We start from the raw sequence: 19642 nt of genomic DNA, 5'->3' as shown, positions 1-19642 counted from the left end.
AAGTGACAATATTCGAAATAGAATTATTTATTTAATTCAGAGTCGCCACTTGGGAAAGGTTTGGTTTTTGGTGTCCCAAGTCACCGGTTTATCTTGAATCCCAAATCGAGGAAGTTTTCGACTTTTCCAAATGAAGTCTGCGAACCAGAAATTCTAAGTAAGGAATCCTGTTGACCCAAGAGAAGGTGTTAGGCACCCTCGAATCCCGTGGTTCTAGCACGGTCGCTTAAATTGTTATAATGGCTAAATATCTGATTTAAATACATGTCATGACTTATGTGCTTTTATTAAGTTTAAAACGCTTTTATTATTGTCATTAATCTTTTATAGAATTGCAACGTCGTGAAAATGCATCTCGAACCACGTCACAATCAATGCACCCGTAGTTGTTAACACATTTCGACTCTGTTGAGATTTGAATTTGGGTTACATAAATGCGCACCCGAATTTAAGAATGTAATTTAATTAGGTCGTGCCTAAAGAGTCTAACGCGTTATTATCTTTGGGGAAGGCAGTGAAATTCACTAAACAGTCATTCCCAAATTCCAAGTATTTATTATGATCGATTATTGAGGGCCCCGCGATTTGCGTTTTATTTGGCGAGGCTCGTCTCATTTATTTTAAGGATATTCTAAAGTGACTACATTTCTATTAATTTCGTTTCTAAAAATAAGAAGAGAAAAAGGAAAATCTTACTTAGCTAACATGCTACAAGCACATCATTTTACATACTAGATTAAGACGAATGTTAACAAAAAAGAATATTACTTAAGATTTGAAATTATAAGGGAATACAAAATCGACAAAAGAATATATTCAAAGAAGATTAATTACTCTATAACTAGATTAAGTGACACATAAGTACATGGATAGACCAATAATTGTTTTTGACTAGTCAAAATAAGCATCAACCTTGAGTCTTAGTGTTTATTCGAAAGTTTATTAGATCTAGATTTTAAGCCATCTTGCTAGATTCACGCCTATTAGATTAAAGCTTTTAACCCTGCAGCATTGATTCGTACTCCAAATATGTAAAACCTACTGATTCTATAAAATTAGTAGCTACTTCATTTAATGGTGAGCCGATGCTAACATTAATTATTAAACTGCACTATTGGACCTATATTGAAAGATGGAGTTCAAACGAGAGAGTTGACATTAATGGTTAATCCATTGGCACTAACTAACGTGACATGAAGTTTGCTTGACATATGCGTCGGAATCAAACTGAACCGGACTATGGTAAAATAGTTCAAAAATCCAACGGGATACATACAAATGCCTGCTAATATTCTGTGTTATGTTATCTTCAACAATCAAACTAAATTGCTAAAACACATGGGCATATGCCTAATTGATCTAGCACTGTACTAATTAACTGTCCCAAAATAAAGTTCGAGTACATTCCAATTCGTGCTAAGTAAATACAATTGGGATGAACTAAACAAACACGAACTACTTTATCATTCATCCTATTACTACATCTTGATCACAGACATCGGGAAAGCATATGAACATTTCATTTCTTTGTTTATTTCAATTCAAACTTCCAATTCAAGCTTACATCCACCCATAGTTTCAGAAGTGTGTACCTGGAGGCTGAAATGCAAAAGGAGAAAACAGAAGGCAGAGAAATCAGCAGCAGCAGCAGCAAACAGGAAAGGCAGCAACAACAACGAATACAGCAGCCAGTGACAGTAACAAAGTGCCCAGGAACAACTCAAACGAAACCCGAGAGATTTGTGAAAAACCAGGTAGCAACAAACAGCATGCAAACTCAAAATGGACTCGTACTCGAACCAAGGTTGGAGCAGTAGATTGCAGAAAAAGTTTCACTCAATGCAGAAATGTTTTCTGTCTAGTTTTTAGCTTCTGTCTCTATCTCAATCTGTGTATCTGTTTTTCTTTATGTGTTTATATGTGTATTTTTTTTGTCTGTGTGTGTGTATGTGTGTATCTCCTGAACTCTCTACTATCTTCTTCCCAGTTTTTTAGCCTTTTTTCTCTATGCTTTAACTAATGGAAACTCTTCTCTTTTATAGCCTTCAATCAGGCCATCTACAGCCTGTTAAACAATTCAAAACCCCGATCACTCCTGCTGTTTTTCCACTCCCAGATAAAATAAAAGCCCCCTCCCATGATATTACCCTGACAGGCCCTTTCTCCTTATTATAAGGACTTATCTCTTATTATTTTAAACAGGTATGGGCAGCAGGATTATGTCTTGACAGCACATGCTGTCCATTACACTGCAATGCACATGGTGCCCAAGGTTAAAAATGAGTAAACAATTCCATCAATTAAACTAAAATTTGAGACCTATTCTAGACTGCAGCTATGAATCAATCCTTAAATGTTTTCTGATTTAGCTAAACAAGACTAATACCTAGTGACAATAAACAGCTAAATTGAACCCCAATGCTTCAGTAAATCAAAACAGCATGAGTCAAATTGCTATCATTCCAACTGAAACTAATTGACGACGTATATCGACTCGACTATACTAATTATAACACAGGACAAGCAGTCGACCAAACAAACAACGCAAAATAAGGCATAAAACTGTTCTTGACAATTTTGCACGATACAGGGGAAAACTACAGGCATTATTGGTTCGACGATATCAATTGAATTGAAATATGTATACTACTATACGGATTCAACATAACAGAATAAACACTCGACCAAATAACAGGTCTTATGGAGATGGGGAATAACTGGCAGTGGAATCCCAGAAATAAACAAAACTAATTAAACATGCCAAACAAACTAAAACAAACAATAAAATGAACTGACAAAAAAAAAAGAGAACAGAAATACCTTAAAGGTTTGAAAAATCAGAAGGCCTTATCTCGGATTTTGAGTGGACCTTTCTTGGGGTTGAACGGACTTTAATCGAAGTGTTTTCAACTGAGAACACCTCGATTAAAATCTATTAGACCTCAGCTTTCTTGTTTACATGGACAAAACCCGGATTCTGGATTTCTAGGGTTCTTAGGGCAGATTTGGGATTTATATTTTTCTGGTTAGATTCGGACCAAACCAAGCCTGATTTGGTCACGAGGGAGGTCAGGGGAGTGTCTAGTGTGAATCTGGGGTGGTTTGGTGTAGGTCGAGGTCCGGCTCAAATCTTCAAATGAAGATTCGAGAAGGTGGGGGAGGATTCGAGACCCACGGTTAGTGGATCTATGTTCAGGGGGTCGAGGTGGTCCTAGGGTGTTAAGGTGGTGGTCACCAGCGTCCTTGCCGCCGGGTTTATGGTGAGGGGAAAGGGGGGCGACGCTAGGGTTCCGTAGGGTTTGGGGTCTGGTGAGGGAGATGAGGATGAGGGAGGGGTGCTTGGATAGGGGGCGGGGTACGAGATGAGGGTTTATATACGGGATGGACGGCTTGATCTTGGCCGTTAGATCAGTCGAAATCAACGGCCTGGATCTGAGGGTTAATCAAACGGTGTCGTTTGGTTTAGTATTGGGGTCGGGGTTGGTCCGGGTAACGGGTCAGGTAATGGGGTTATGGGTGAGTGATCTGAACCATCAATCTAGTGAGATCAACGGTCCAAATTGAGGGTGACACAACGACGTCGTTTGGACAGTCATGTGGCCCGCCTAACTGGACTGGATAAAAGGGAATTTGGACTGGTTCTTTTGGTTTGGGCCTGTTCCTATTTGATTCAAACTGGCCCAAATCCAAAAATCCTTTTCTTCTTTAATTTCTTAATTAAATTGTCAAATAACACTATACAAACATTAAACAACAATTATCACACATATTAACATTAAATTAAAATAACATCACTTAATGACGAAATAAAATAAAAGATGCATTTTTGTGATTTTCCTTTTAATAGCCGGATTATGGTTCGATTAATTCCTAATAGTAGAATGATATCCTAAACTTACACACAACATATATTTTTTGTATTTTTGTTGGATAAGGCTAAATAGACACGGACAAAAGCACAAATAGCTAACAAAAAATGCCATGTATATTCCAAAAATTGTACGGCAAAGCCATTTGTTATTCTTTTGGAGTAATTGTCGTGTAAACAAAAATCACGTGCTCACAGTTACCCTTCAATTTTCTCCAACATTTACTCAACTAATTATGTCATATATCACTACTATATCTACAACCATAATTATCAATGGCAATCCATCTGAATATTTCCTGCCTATCAGAGGCCTCAGACAAGGAGACCCATTATCGCTATATTTGTTTATCCTTGTCTTGAAATGGTCTCGCGCACAATCCACACAGTAGTTGATTATCGCTCTCGGCAACCCATCACCCTTGCTAAAAGGGGACCTCAGCTATCCCATTTATTTTTTGCTGACGACATTATTCTCACAGCAAAAATTACCCCTGCCACGTGTGATTCAATTGTTGATACTCTTGCTAACTTTACTACTCACTCAGGCCAAACTATAAATTTCCAAAAATCCAATATTTTCTTCTCAAAGAATTGTCCAGTCCCAACAAGACAAATAGTTCTCCAACTATTTCATATGAAGGAAGGGAAAACCTTTGGACGGTATTTAGGATTTCCAATCTTTACAAAACCACCTTCAAAATGAGATTACCAATTTTTACTTGATAATTTCAAAAATAAACTATCGGGTTGGAAAACAAAATTTTTATCAAAAGCAGGTAGGACAACACTCATTCTCTCTACTCTCAACCAACTGATAAATCATCTCATGCAATATAACTATGGGTGTTTAACGGGTGGGCCGGGTCAGGCTGGGTAGGGAATTTTAGTACCCGTACGGGTTATGGTCCGGGCCGGTTACGGGTTGGGGCCTACCGGGTTTAACGGGTTTGGGTTCATCCGGGTAAAAATTGAACTGTAAGGGTTACGAGTTGATGGGGCCGGGCCGGGTTTAGTGTTATTTTTAATTATTTTTGTATTTTGTATAACTATTGTATGTTATATTAATACAAAGTAAAAATATAAAGAATACAAGGAAGATGGGAAAAAATTGCACTTATAAATTACAAGTGCTACATTTATTTCAAATTCAAACTTACAAATTGAAATGTTTACATTTAACAAGTAAATTAATCAAAAAAAGTAAATTCAAAGGTTTTGCATTGCCTTAGTAAGTTCTTCATAATCAATATGAACTGAGTGACCTTCTTCTGGAGTGTTAAATTCGGATGGGTTACCATGTGTTAATATATCTCCAAGTTCCTCATCTTCTGGGCTATCAACATCTTCACGTCCTTGATTTCTTCGTTCCGATCTAATCCAATCTCTGAAACAGACTAAAACTTCCAAAGCACTGCTTCCCAATGAGTGACGGGTGTCTCCAAGTTAGCGTCTTGCTTGGCTAAATGCACTGTTTGATGCAACAGTTAAAATTGGCACATTCAGCACGTCCCGAGCCATAGCGAAAAAGAACAAGAAATTGCTTTCCATTCTCATGCCACCATCCCAACGGTAAAAATTCCTTTGTGCGAGGCTCTTTTTGCTTCTGCAAGTAGAATTGAAGTTGATAAATATTCCTGCACTGGTTTGAGTGTTAGAAAATGTAGAAAAAATATTAAAACTATCAAGGCCTTCTTCATCATCCACAGTAGCAGAAGTGGTACAGTGCATAGTGGGATTAACATTGCCTACACTAAGAGCATCATCATCAATTACATTTGCATAATAATTATATAATTATTGTAAATATTCATTTAGCTTGTTCATACAAGTATATAAATCTGGGGTTTCAGTTGGTCCAATCTCCATATAAGTATATAAAGCATTCATTAATTGGTGACAATCAAACATCTTAATAGAAGGATTTAAAATAACACCAATTAAGTAAATTGGAGGAATTGGAAAGAAATATTTTTTGAATTTTGCATGCATTTTTTCAACGGAAAAGGTCAAAACTATCCCTATCGTTTGCTAAATAATTTATAAATACCCTTTGTCCATCTATCCGTTCAAAAAAATACACTTCATCCATCTATTCGTTCAAAAAAACACACGAAGTTAATTCTATTAATAAAAATACCCCTGCGACTAATGGAAGAACTGATGGAGTGTATTTTTTTGAACGGATAGATGGACGGAGGGTATTTATAAACCATTTAGCAAACGAAAGGGATAGTTTTGGCCCTTTTTCCGGTCATTCAATGACATGACGATTTTTAATTGGGCCATGTGGCAATCTTTGACTGCAATCTTTTATCCATTTACCTGGTCCGAACCTATTTATTTGACCCACCTAATTATTTTCTTTCTTTTTCTTTGCCTTTTTTTCCTCTCTTTTTCCTTATCACCCAACACCCACTCTCATCTCACAAAGAATTTTTAGCGTTTCTTTATTGAAACAAATCTTTCTTTGTGTTTGAAAATATGGCTTTGGCTTTCACTTCATTTGCAATTCATGACTCTTTGTCTTCCTCTTCTTATGAACATCCCAAAGGTAACCCTTTACTTCTTTTTTTACCTTTTATAGATTCAATCTTTATCCTAGAATGTGATAATTTCAAGCTTTTTAGCACCTTGGTTTCAATTTTCTTGTGTGCTTGTATCAGTTATATGTAGTTATTTTTCCTCTGTTATTTCGTGGCTCTTTTGTCTTCTTATGAACAATCCAAATATTTCCCTTACTTGTCCCTTTCAAAGTTTCAATATTTCTTCTAGATTTGATTGATATGTTTGGACAATTTTAGCATTTGGGCCCAATTTTTTTATTTCAGATTTTTGGTTTATTTTGATCCTTCTTACTTAACAACCTAAATGTATCTGTTGATTTTCCGTTTAAGAATTTCAATACTTATCCTGAGTTTGATTAGAGAAATTTCAAAATTTGGTTTGAATTTCAGGTTATTTGATTTTGGGTTTTATCTATTCTGTAATTAATTTGTTATTGTGTGTATGCAATGTTCCAATTGGAGAAGAAGAAAGGGGGAGATCAGATGAGTGGGAATGGGTGTGATACATACTACCCATTTTTGTAAATGGGTCGGATAAGGTAAACGGGCTAAATTAATATCCATTTTTTGTTCAAGTCAAAGATTGCCCCGTGGCCCAATTAAAAAACGTCATGTCATTAAATGAACGGAAAAGGGCCAAAAATATCCCTATCGTTTGCTAAATGGTTTATTACCCTCCGTCCATTTATCCGTTCAAAAAAACACACTCCATCAGTTCTGCCATTAGTCGCGGGGTTATTTTTGTTAATAAAATTAACTTCGTATGTTTTTTTGAACGGATAGATGGACGAAGTGTATTTTTTGAACGGATAGATGAACGGAGGGTATTTATAAACCATTAGCAAATGATAGGGATATTTTTAATCCTTTTTTTCAATAACATCCCTATATTTTTCTTTCTTCTTAAATTCAAAAAGTAGAAAAGAAATTTCAGCTATATGTACTAAAGCCATAGTAATAGTAGGGTAATATGCTCCAGAAAACTCAACAGTAGCTGTATAATATTTATGTAAAAATTTAACAACATCATTAATGACCTCCCAAGTAGTAGTTGTTAACATACGGTTTGGATCATTACAATGCGCATTAGCAACTTCAGTTATTGGGAATCTATATTTGTAGCAACATTTTAAAAATATATATGTATAATTCCATCTAGTAACAATTTCGTCTGACATGAATCTGGGTTTAAGGTTATACTGGACACATTTATTCTTAAATTCCTTTATTCTAGATTGTCTATTATTTCCTTGAATAACACCAACTGCTCTTCTAACATGAGTAATCTCAGTTAAAAATAAATCAAGGCCATTTTTAACAATTAAATTATAAACATGACATGCACACCTAACATGAAAATTTTCATCAAGAGGTGGTTTCAAATGCAGTTTTAATATTGAAATTGCGGCATTATTGTTAGAAGCATTATCAAAAGACATACACAATACTTTTTTCTTGAGATTATAAAATTCAACAACTTCACAAATAGTACTACTTATAAATGCAGCAGTATAACTCTGATCTTCATCATATTTAAAAGCGATAATACGTTTTTGCATACAAGTAGTATCATCTATCAATGACATGTAATTGTCAAATAATCATTTTCATTAACAGCATGACCAATATCAGAAGTTAGAGAAACTCTACAAGGAAGGTGGCTAAACAAATAACGTATGTATGTTTGATATTGTCCATGAAGTCTAAAGATATCATATCTACAAGTACTTCTAGGGATACCTTTAAATAAATGATTGTAAATCCTTTAAATATACATAATAAGATATGATGAAGAAGCAAAAGAAAAAGGTAGACAACCCGAAACAATCAGTTTTGCTAACTCCTCACGATCCTTCATTTTATCATATTTCACAAGACCTCCAGTAGTAGGGTTTAAAGTTGCTTGATTTCCATCTCCATTAGATCCCCATTCTATAGGATACTCAATTCTCATATGTCTACTAAGTGTCCCAGTCCCCCCTAATTGTCCTCTAGTCTTATGTTTAAAAGTATCATTACAAAGTTTGCATTTAACTCTATCATTATTCGGTATGTCTTCAAAACATTTCCAAACCTTACTTCTTTTTCTACGATTACTAATCGGGGCCACAGGTGGTCTACTAGTAGCACCACGACCACCACCCCTGCTAGCAGCTCCAACACTACTAGGTGTAAGTGGTATCTCATCTTCCATTTCTAATTCATTATCTTCTATACCAAAATCTTCCTGGAATTGTTCATAATCTATATTATTATCAGGTAATGTTTCAGGAATATTTGGAGAGGTATTTAAATTACTACCAGATGTTGAAGCTGAAGTACTACCTCTTTTTTTATTTCCCCGATTAGTAACCTTGTTACAGACTTTTTTTGCAGTATTAAACATATTGTAAAAATTTAACTACTAGCAACAAATAAATATGCAAATAAAATAGTAAATAAGAGAAAGAGTTGGAGGGAGTGCACTGAATCGACACTAAATTGAGCACTTGATGATTTCGCAACTCCAATGTTACCACGAAGAAATGTCAATTGTTCCAATTTTGAAGTTCAATTGTTCAAACTTCAAATAATAAATACTACGATAAATTAAATTCCAAAAAAAAAAGAGCCAAATAGTTGATTGCACTTTAAGTGAAGATTGAAGAATGAGAGAATATGAGAATTGAGATTGAGAATTGAGAGATGAGTGAAGAAATGAGGAAGAGGGGGGTGTATTTATAGTTTTTCAAAGGGGTTAATTTTTTTTATAAAAACCAAAATTGGCTATTTGTGCAATTCGGCCGTTGGGCAACGACCATATTCTAAAATGGACCGTTGCTAACGGTCAGAAATCTGGGCCTAGTTTTTTAAAAAAATAATAATTTTTTTTACCGTTAAACCGGTCTGGGCTGGTCCGGGCCGGTTAACCGGTTGAAGAACACTATTCATTGACCGGGTTTGACCGGTCTGGATAACCGGTAGTTCGAAGGTAAACGGTGCAAACCACCCTACACCCTTAACCCAGCCCAACCCAGCCCCCTTCTACCGGTCCGGGCTGGTTCGGAACCGGGCTGACCTGGCCCGTTTAACACCCTTAAATATAACACTATACCTACCTCTATACTTTCACATCTTACTCGCTATCAACGAAATTTTCTTTGGGGCACAACTTCTCAAAAGAAAAAATTACATCTTACTAAGTGGAATACTGTAACACAACCACTACATCAAGGCAGATTGAGTATCCAAAATCTCTCCATTAAAAATAAAGCATTACACGCAAGTCTTGCATGGCGACTTTTTAAAAATTCTAATCAACTTTGGGCACAAGTACTGTTGCACATATATCTACATGCAAAACATCTTATAAAAAGAAATGTTTCGTCTACCTAGAGAAACATAATGCGGGGTTGGTTGTATTGTCACTTAGGGTATCAATGGAACCTTACCAATGACAACCATGTGCATTTTTGGTCTGAGCCTTGGATCAAACCAAATTTCACACTTCACAATTGTATAACTGGATCATTACCTAGATATGAGGAGAAAAAACTAGTTTCCAGTTACTACTATAACCAGGCTTGGCATTTGAAAAAATTGCCTTTCATATTACCACACCAATTTGATCAAAGCATCAAGGACATATACATGCTTTTATCAATAACAAACTATGATCAAATTTTTTGGGCTCTTACCTCAGATGGTATCTACTCTGTTAAATCTTGTTATACATCACTCAATCCTAATACCATTCAACTTTCTTCCTACACTTGGATTTGACATTTAAACATTCCACCAAAACTGTCCTTCTTTCTTTGGTTAATCTCCCATAATAAACTTTTCACTGCTGCATACCTCTCATATTTAGGTATTTTACCATCATCAATATGTACACAATTCCATTTGGCACCTGAAACAATACAACATATTTTTTTCACTTGCCCTAATGCAATCCAGTTATGTAAATACCTCAAACTATCTCTCCCACCTTCGTGCACTACTATACTTCAAATGGATTCTACCAATTGGTTGCATGACATTATTCATACACATCTATCATCCACTCCCCATCACATCCCATCTACTACATTCATACCTTTTGCCCTATGACATATATGGTTTCTAAGGAATAAACACAGGTTGGAAAATAAACGACTTCCTTTAAATATTCAATTACTAATTACTATGGTTACAAAATATTATTACTTAACAAGTCACAAATAGAGAAAAAAGAATTGTCAATCCATATCTTTATATATTAAATGGCATCCACCAGCTGCAAATTGCTATAAACTTTATATAGATGGATCTACTTCATTTTCCCATACACAATATGGCATTGGTGGAGTCTTTCGTAACCACCAAGGCAGTTGGGTTATGGGCTTTGCAGGACAATCAAAATCAGGTACCAGTGTACAAACAGAACTATTTGCATTACTCATGGGATTGAAAATAGCGGTGCAAAAGAATTTCACACCAATTGTCATCGAAACAGATGCCCAACAACTCATGGGTATGTTTCAAATAACTTCTATGCATTATACTAACATTATTAATGATTGCAAGTTATTACTTCTACGGCTGGGTAGCCCATCCATCCAACATATATATAGAGAGTAGAATTGTGTTGCTGACAGTTTAGCTAAATATGGATCCACGCATGCATGCAGAGCCTACCTGTATACTTTTTGCACAACCACCACTTTTTTTTACACTTTATTTACAACAAGATCAACAAGACACCCAACAAAGGAGGCTTGTACTTGTTTCAACACAGCTGCTCCCTACTATATCTAGTTTTTGTAGTACTAATGTAATATCGACTCAATACCTAGTAGTGATCCCCATGCTAGGGCACCTGTAGTTCCTATTATGCACTCTAGTCTAGCTACTACGATGCGTGCGTGGCATCACGTTTGATGTACCAGTACTCTTTTAACTATCTATAATATATGTTCTTCCTTTTGACCAAAAAAAGAAGAAAAGACCAGATACGACAAAATGTCATAAAATTTTCCATTCTTTAAATAGTTCTACAATTATTGGTTGGCACTTGGCAGCTCCCATTTTAGTGACTTTTCTGCTCAACTTTACTTTCTTAGTCAACTCAAAGGAATTTGTTGCTGCAGCCATGGCAGATGTAGCAGTGAAATTCCTAGTAGAAAACTTGATGCAATTGTTAATTGACAACGCTGACTTGATTATTGGTATAAAGGGTGAAGTTGAAAATTTACTACAAGATCTGAATGATTTCAATGCTTTTCTCAGACAAGCAGCTAAATCGAGGAGAGACAATGAAGTCTTGAAATCACTAGTAAAGAAGATAAGGAAAGTGGTAAATGATGCTGAAGATTCAATTGATAAGTTTGTTATTGAAGCTAAGAGACATGACGATAAGAACAAATTTGCTCAGTGGTTTCATCTTACTCATGTTGCTAGGGCTAAAGGGGTTGCTGATGAGATTAAAATTATAAGGGAAAGGGTGAAGGAAATTCGTCAAAATGATGCTTATGGACTTCAAGCTATTACTTCTGATGATAATCCCAACCAAGGTGCTCAGGAAAGGAAGGTATGAGAGTGGATTTTGTGGTCTTTACTTCGAAATTTTATTACTACTATTCATTTGATTTATTGGGTTCGAAATCAATTATTTGTAGTTATTTAGAGGGCAGCCTTGGCGTAACCGGTAAAGTTGATGCCATGTGACCAGCAGGTCAGGGTTCGAGTAATGGAAATAGCCTCTTGCAGAAATGTAGGGTAATGTTGGTGACAATAGAGCCTTGTGGTCTGGTCCTTCAGCAGACCCCGTGCATAGCGGGAGCTTAGTGCATCGGGTTGCCCTTTTATTTAGTAAACTTCTTAAGATATACAAAGTCTGAGCGAAAGTTATTGGGTCGGGTGAACTTATAAGTTGAACTCTACATATGCCCCTGCTAGTTGTATTAGTGCCTTCTTTATGTTAGAAATTATAAAGAACGTCTAGTCTAGTGCTTTTCATTTTTATTTTATAAAATATTGAGTCGAGATGAGCTTGAATAGTGCGACATAGATAGTGAGAATCCATATAGCAGATTCAAACTTGCTTAGGATTGTGGCATTGTTGTTGTTGTTGTTATTGTTAATTGCTAAAAAGTAAAGCAGTGTGTTGAAAACGGCAAAAAATTTCAGACAACTTATGTTAAAATTTTATAAAATAAAAACCATCAAGAAGTGGTTGAATTTTATTAATGACAAGCAGATTGAGCGTTGGAGAAAAGGGGATACTCTCAAATATCTATGATATGACTTTCTGTGAATAAAATGTGCTCCATGTTCACAATTCAAAAAGATTATGTTATACTGGCTTCTTTGTTCTTCGTTTGAGTTATGTCCCAAAAACGACTGGCAGTCAACGTTGAGTTCATTGTGAATGTCATAGACTTCTTGTTGCATCATCTGCTCTTGATTACTTTGATTGAAGAGGCTATACAGTATGGAAATTGTATAATGATTCTTCAAATGTTACGTCGATTATGTATCAAATGGTATTTATGTATATTAAGCGCAATATATAAATAAGCATTGAGATATGTTAAGAACTTAAAGTTTTACCACAAGTTTGGTGTTCACAATATTGTTTATGTTACTTCATAGTTTAAACCAATTAGGATTGGACTAAGTAATTCGGAAAGGATAGAACAGTTTCGTGTTTTTGTATGCCCTGCACTTGAAATTAGAGAAAATAGATGTATGAATATATGAAAGAAAAAGTAACACTGTGAAAGCTAAAGTATTCCAACCTAAAAGGAAGATTTTGATAGATTTTGAAATGTGGTTGCCATCAAATTTGTTGCTTTTTAACATAAAGATGGTTGTTTTCTGCTAGAATCTACATGTAACCAAAATCGCGTTAAGAATTTTGTTGTATTGAGAGCCGACTTTCTACTAGGACTTAAAATAAACTGATGCGCTCTGTGTATTGTGTAAATAGAGTCACCTTCATCTATCTGACAAAGAAAGTAGGGAAGAAAGCATAACACTCCAAGGATGGCTATATACGTGTTAAATCGCCACATGCATAATGTCAGCATTTCGTAAAATCTACTTACATTAGCACGTTTGTTTCAATATCGTGTTTTTTCATCTTTTATTAAAAGACAATTCTAATATCATTTCTGTGACCTTTTTTCTTCTTTAAAAACAGGTCCCTGTAGTAGAGGAAGACGACGTGGTAGGTTTTGATGAGGAAGCGACAACTGTAATTGATCGTCTCATTGGAGGATCGGATTATGTTGTGCCAGTCGTTGGTATGCCTGGTCTTGGAAAAACAACTTTGGCATATAAGATTTTCAAGGATCCCACAGTTGAGTATGAGTTTTTCAACCGCATATGGGTATATGTCTCTCAATCATTCAACAGAAGGGAAATATTTCTCAACATCATCAGCAAATTCACTCGAAACACCAAACAATACCATGATACACCAGAGGAGGAATTAGCAAATGAAATAAAGGAGCTTCTTGGGAAGGGTGGGAAATATCTTGTTGTTTTAGATGATGTGTGGACAAGAGAAGCTTGGAATCGCATCAAAATTGCTTTCCCCAATAACAATAAACGGAATAGAGTCTTGATGACTACTAGACAAAGCAATGTGGCTAAGTGCTGCAATGATAAACCTCATGATCTAAAGTTTTTGACTGAAAATGAAAGTTGGGAGCTACTTGAGAAGAGAGTTTTTCACAAGGAAAAATGTACATCTGAGTTAGAATTACCTGGAAAAAATATAGCCAAAAAATGTAGGGGCTTACCACTTGCAATAGTTGTTATTGCCGGAGCTTTGATAGACAAAGGAAAGACGACAAGGGAGTGGGAGCTGGTGGCTGACAGTGTGGGTGAGCACCTCATAAATAGAGATCCAGAGAACTGCAAGAAATTGGTGCAGATGAGCTATGATCGTTTGCCTTATGATTTAAAGGCGTGCTTCTTATATTGTGGGGCTTTTCCTGGCGGTTCTGAAATTTCAGCTCGGAAGTTGATTTGTTTATGGATAGCGGAAGGATTCATACAATACCAAGGACCATTGACTCTAGAGGATATAGCAGAGGACCACTTGAATGATCTTGTCAATAGGAACTTAGTGATGGTAATGCAAAGGAGTTCTAGTGGTCAAATCAAAACATGTCGTGTTCATGACATGTTGCATGAGTTCTGCAGACATGAGGCTATGATGGAGGAAAATCTTTTTCAAGAAATCAAACGAGGGCAAGAACATTCTTTTCCAGAGAAACAAGAGTTAGCCACTTATCGTCGCTTGTGCATTCATTCGTCTGTTTCTGAATTCTTGTCAACAAAACCCTTTGGTGAGCATGTTAGGTCGTTCTTATGCTTTGCCTCAAAAAAATTTGAGATGCCTTTAGGTGAAATACCAGCCATCCCCAGAGCCTTTCCCTTGCTTAGGGTACTCGATGCTGAATCAATCAAGTTCAGTCGTTTTTCTAGAGAGTTCTTCAAATTATTCCATTTGAGGTACATTGCTTTCTCAACTGACTCGATTATGACCATTCCTACAAACATTGGGAATCTTTGGAATGTACAAACACTTATAATTGAGACACAACAGGGTACTCTTGACATTAAAGCAGACATTTGGAATATGACAAGATTAAGGCATGTGTGCACGAACGCCTCTGCTACATTGCCTTCCCCTAAGCGCCCCAAGAGCAGCAAGGAAAACTTGGTGAATCGTTGCCTACAAACACTTTCTACTATAGCACCTGAATGTTGCACGGCAGAAGTTTTTACTAGAACTCCTAATCTCAAGAAATTAGGTGTTCGTGGAAAAATAGATGCACTTCTAGAGACCAGTAAGGACGGGTCCAGTTCTGGTTTGTTCAGCAACATAGGAAAGTTAGATTGCCTCGAAAAGCTGAAGTTGGTAAATGATACTCGACAAAGTAGAAAACAGCTACACCTTCCTCCAGCATATATTTTTCCTCAGAAGCTAAAAAAACTCACTCTGATAGATACGTGGTTCGAATGGAAAGATATGTCTATATTAGGTCTATTAGAGTACCTTGAAGTGCTGAAGTTGAAAGAAAATGCGTTTAGGGGACAGTCATGGGAAACAAAGGATGGTGGTTTTCCTCGTCTGCAGGTCCTATGGATTGAAAGGACAGATCTATCTTCTTGGAAGGCCTCATCGGGGAACTTTCCACGACTAAAACGCCTTGTTCTTATAGCATGTGATAATCTTAATGAACTACCAGCTGAACTGGCTGATGTGGAAAACCTCCAGTTAATGGAACTCCAGAGTACCAGTGTGTCTGCTGCTAGATCTGCACGAGCAATACTAAAGAAGAAACAAGAAAAAGTTGGCAGCGGATTCAAGCTTTCTTTATTTCCTCCAGATCTCGGATTGTAACTTTAAAGACTGCTTCATTGACACTAGACAGGTTAGCTTCAAATCTGCCTTTGTCTTCAAATGATTTTGTTCCACTGTTAAATTTCCTATAATTACCAGTCCGATTGAGTTGGCGTGAAATTAATGTGTTAGCTTGTACTTGATATCTGTAAGGTATAATTAGGATTTAGGCACAGGGTAATAATGGAAATGTTTCCACACAAAACTGTGAAGAGCTTATAAACATGTTTTAGATATCAGTTCTACACTGCATTCTATTTATTAGTTCAACTATTCAGCACCTAATATGTTTCATCTTGGTGCTATATTAGGCTCCAAACACCTGTAATCAACTTTCCAACTCACAGTTATGACAGTATTCTTAATTGTTTCTACCTTTTGATGTGATAATTTCAAATTAAAATACACAGCAAAAGATTTTCGTCAACAGATTGAAAAATCAGCTTAGATTCTATTATCTTTCAAATTCCTACTTTTGTATCCTTTAGTGAGCAATTTTATATATTCATTACGCGGTAATGGTAGCAGAAATAGCACTTTGGATGACTTAACACTATTTTGACTGCTGGTTGACCTAATAATGCTTAAGTGAGCGTTGAGTGTATGTTCTTTCAATGAGTTGAAAGCAAGGGCATTTAGGTATATTCATTTTAATCTTCTGATAAATTCGTCGTAGGATGTTGTGTGTCTTCGATTTCTTGATCAGCTTAAGCATTGAGATAAGTCCAATTTGTGCTAGTGCTGCCTAAAGCCGAATTTTAACAGACTTTATCAGGACAAACATTATAGAGTATCATTTCATTTTCTTTAATAGCTTCTATAGTTTCCATTCTCCCGGTAGTATGTGCATAGCCAATGTCCACTTAAGATACAGACAGCTGATCATGCATTGATTTGCACAGTGCCTTTTGTCAATTCTTATACTATGGAGGGACTCGGCGATGAATCAACCCTTCTGCTTGCTACTACATTTGCCTCACTGGTTTTAACAAGAGAAGTCCAAATAAACATCTCCATTTGCATTTGGAGCATTCTTATCTTATTTGATGTATCTGGATATCTTCACACTAATGCAGAACCTGGAGAATGTCATTTTTATTTGTACTGTTGCCATGTTGACTGTGACTTCATTCTTGTAATTACCTGTTTTGTGCTCTTTCTTTGTTTTTCTTTGAATCTTCTTGTTTTTTCTTTTTCTTTTTGTGGACTGAAGGGGAGCGTTGGCGTAACTGGTAAAGTTGCTGCCATGTGACCAAGAAGTAACGGGTTCGAGCCGTGGAAACAGCCTCTTGCAGAAATGTAGGGTAAGGCTGCGTATGATAGACCCTTGTGGTCCGGCCTTTCCCCGGACCCCGCACATAGCGGAAGCTTAGTGCACCGAGCAGAGTAGTAGAATGTTATTGTTATTTTTATTTTTGTTGATACTTAGACAAGTTGAATGGTTTTTTTCTTATTATGAGAAATAGTTTAATGACTTTGACGCATTAAATAAAAGTTGAGTGACCATCCAAACTGGAGCACTCCTAACTTTCATCGTCAATCAAAAATCTCATGAAACGAGGATTAATATTTGTTTTTATAGACAACGATCCATCTCTTATATCAAAAATGTTATTATGACCAGAAGCGGATGTAGTGTATTACCTACGGTTCAACTTAACCATAACTTTTGATGCGGAGTAAAAATTTGTAAGTAAAAATTCATTAAAATTGCAAAAATAGTAGATTTGAACCCATAACTTTAAAAATATAATGAGTTCAATGACTTTAAAAATATAATGGGTTCAATGCTAACAACTTTAAAATTGAACTCATAGAATTTAAGTCTTGGATCCGCCTCTGATTATGATGTATATCGAAAACTCACCCACCTTGCCCAATTCTTGTCTCTCTTCGTGTGTGGGCTATTCCTATCTTCAAACCCACCCTCCACCCAGCATAACTTCAGCTGTATCCTTTCTTAGGGTGTCTTTGGTACAACGGAAAATGTTTTATTGGAAAACAAGTAGTAATTTTATTTATTTTTCGGTGTTTGGTACGCAACTTAGGAAAAATAATTTCTCAAGAGTATACATAAATAATTTAGATACAATAAACATGAAGTCATAAACTGTCAAACCAACAACCTTCCGAATCCACAAATTTCACAAACTTCCAAATCGCTAAACATTCGAAACCGCGAACTTTCGAACCCGTAACCTTCCAAACACATAAATCTCAGAACTCATAACTTTGGAATGGGTAGATGGGGGGTGATGTAGTAAAATGAAAAAACAGAAATTCAAAAAATTACAAAAACAAAAGCAAAAAAAAAATTCTTTTTGTGCGGGGTGGGGAGGGGGAAGGGTGAGGGTAGGGGGTGGCCGGTGAGTGGTGCAGAAAAACGAAAAACAGATATTTGAAATTACAAAAAAAAAATAAAAAGTAAAATTTTTTGATGGAAAAGAAAACTGAATTTTTTTTTTAAAAAAAGAAGCCTTTTTGGAGAGAGAGGTGGGGTGGGTATGCGTGGGGTGGGGTTGAGGTAGGTGGATGTAGGGGTTTTGGGTGGGTTGGTGAGGATGGAGAATAAGGTGGGGAAGGTTGAGAAGGAGTATTGGAAAATGTTTTCCCTTCTTTTGATAAGAAAACATTTTTCACCAATTGGAGGAAAATGAGTTCATACGGAAAATGTTTTCCAAAACATTTAAGCCAACCAAACATGGAAAAATTGAAAAACATTTTCCGAAAAATTATTTTCCGAAAAATATTTTCCTTCATACCAAATACACCTTTAATCTAATCAAAATCTCTATCTCACAATCCTTTGCCTATTTTTTTAGAACCGCAGAGAAGAAAATTTAATTATTTGTAGATTTTTTCTTTGCTATAATAATATATTGTACATATGGAATTATACAAGCATAAAAATTATAGTTTTTTTAAAATTTCCGATCGACTACTGTTCAGACCTAGTCGACTAATATGGAGATAACTTGCACAAAATTGTTAGTATTTTGATTTAAAGTACTAATCACTACAAATAGTAATGGTGCAGAATATATGAGAGCAATAAAGCAGACAACACCAGTAGTTTTATATTGGTTCGGAACCAATGTGGTATCCTAATACAGTCCCCTTGGGTTGCAAGAAGATTATCTCTTGCGCTCTTTGTATTTTTGGTTGAGTACAACTTGTGTGATTTTCACGTTCATCCACCAACATTTACAAGATTGATTTTCACTCGCTCATCAACAACGAACAAGGGTTAGTTTTAACACGCTCATCAATAACATCTTCACTCGCTCGCTAACAACGACCCTCTGGTTTTCACTCGTTCGCCAAAGAAATGAACAATGACACAACCTTTCGGGACACGCTGCCTCTCCTATATTTTTCTGTCTCTTTTTTCTCTTTTGTGTACACAGTAAATCGACTAAAAGAGAATTTTAATGCTTGTTAAGAATAGAATAAAAAATTTATAGTTGGGTAGACAATTATATAGAAGGCTTCGTGACTCTTCTTTTTGGTTGCTCTTCTACTTATACTGTTGCCTCAAATATGACCATTGCTGATGTGTCTCCTTAATGCAGAATATATATTCCTTATATCATGGTCAACGTGATGATGACTTTCCCTCTGAAGGGATTTTTCTTTGTGCTCCTTTAATTAGATTCTTCCTAATCTTGACTCTTTTCCACAAATAAATATTCTTTACGTAAATCTCGGACAATCTTTTTATTCCATTCGTATTGCCTTTTCTTTTCTTCATAAATGCAAATTTTCTTTACAAGCTTTGCTCCTCTTCCTTTACAGTCAATCTTGTAAAACTTCATTAATTTTTTC

General features: G+C 36.0%; 1 protein-coding gene across 1 annotated transcript; it reads left to right on the top strand.

The window, feature by feature from the left end:
- Positions 1-11452: 11452 nt before the first annotated feature.
- On the top strand, positions 11453-16973 carry LOC107806415 (putative late blight resistance protein homolog R1B-14). Its single transcript, XM_016630570.2, has 3 exons — positions 11453-11986; positions 13601-15848; positions 16720-16973. The coding sequence occupies exons 1-2, from the start codon at positions 11549-11551 to the stop codon at positions 15815-15817; spliced, it is 2655 nt and encodes an 884-aa protein (XP_016486056.1). The 5' UTR covers positions 11453-11548; the 3' UTR covers positions 15818-15848; positions 16720-16973.
- Positions 16974-19642: the final 2669 nt, after the last annotated feature.

The sequence above is a fragment of the Nicotiana tabacum genome, chromosome 20 (genome assembly GCF_000715075.1).
Source record: "Nicotiana tabacum cultivar K326 chromosome 20, ASM71507v2, whole genome shotgun sequence".
NCBI lineage: Eukaryota > Viridiplantae > Streptophyta > Magnoliopsida > Solanales > Solanaceae > Nicotiana > Nicotiana tabacum.
The sequence above is the reverse complement of the archived record's forward strand: the minus strand, read 5'-3'. Positions and strand labels throughout refer to the sequence as shown.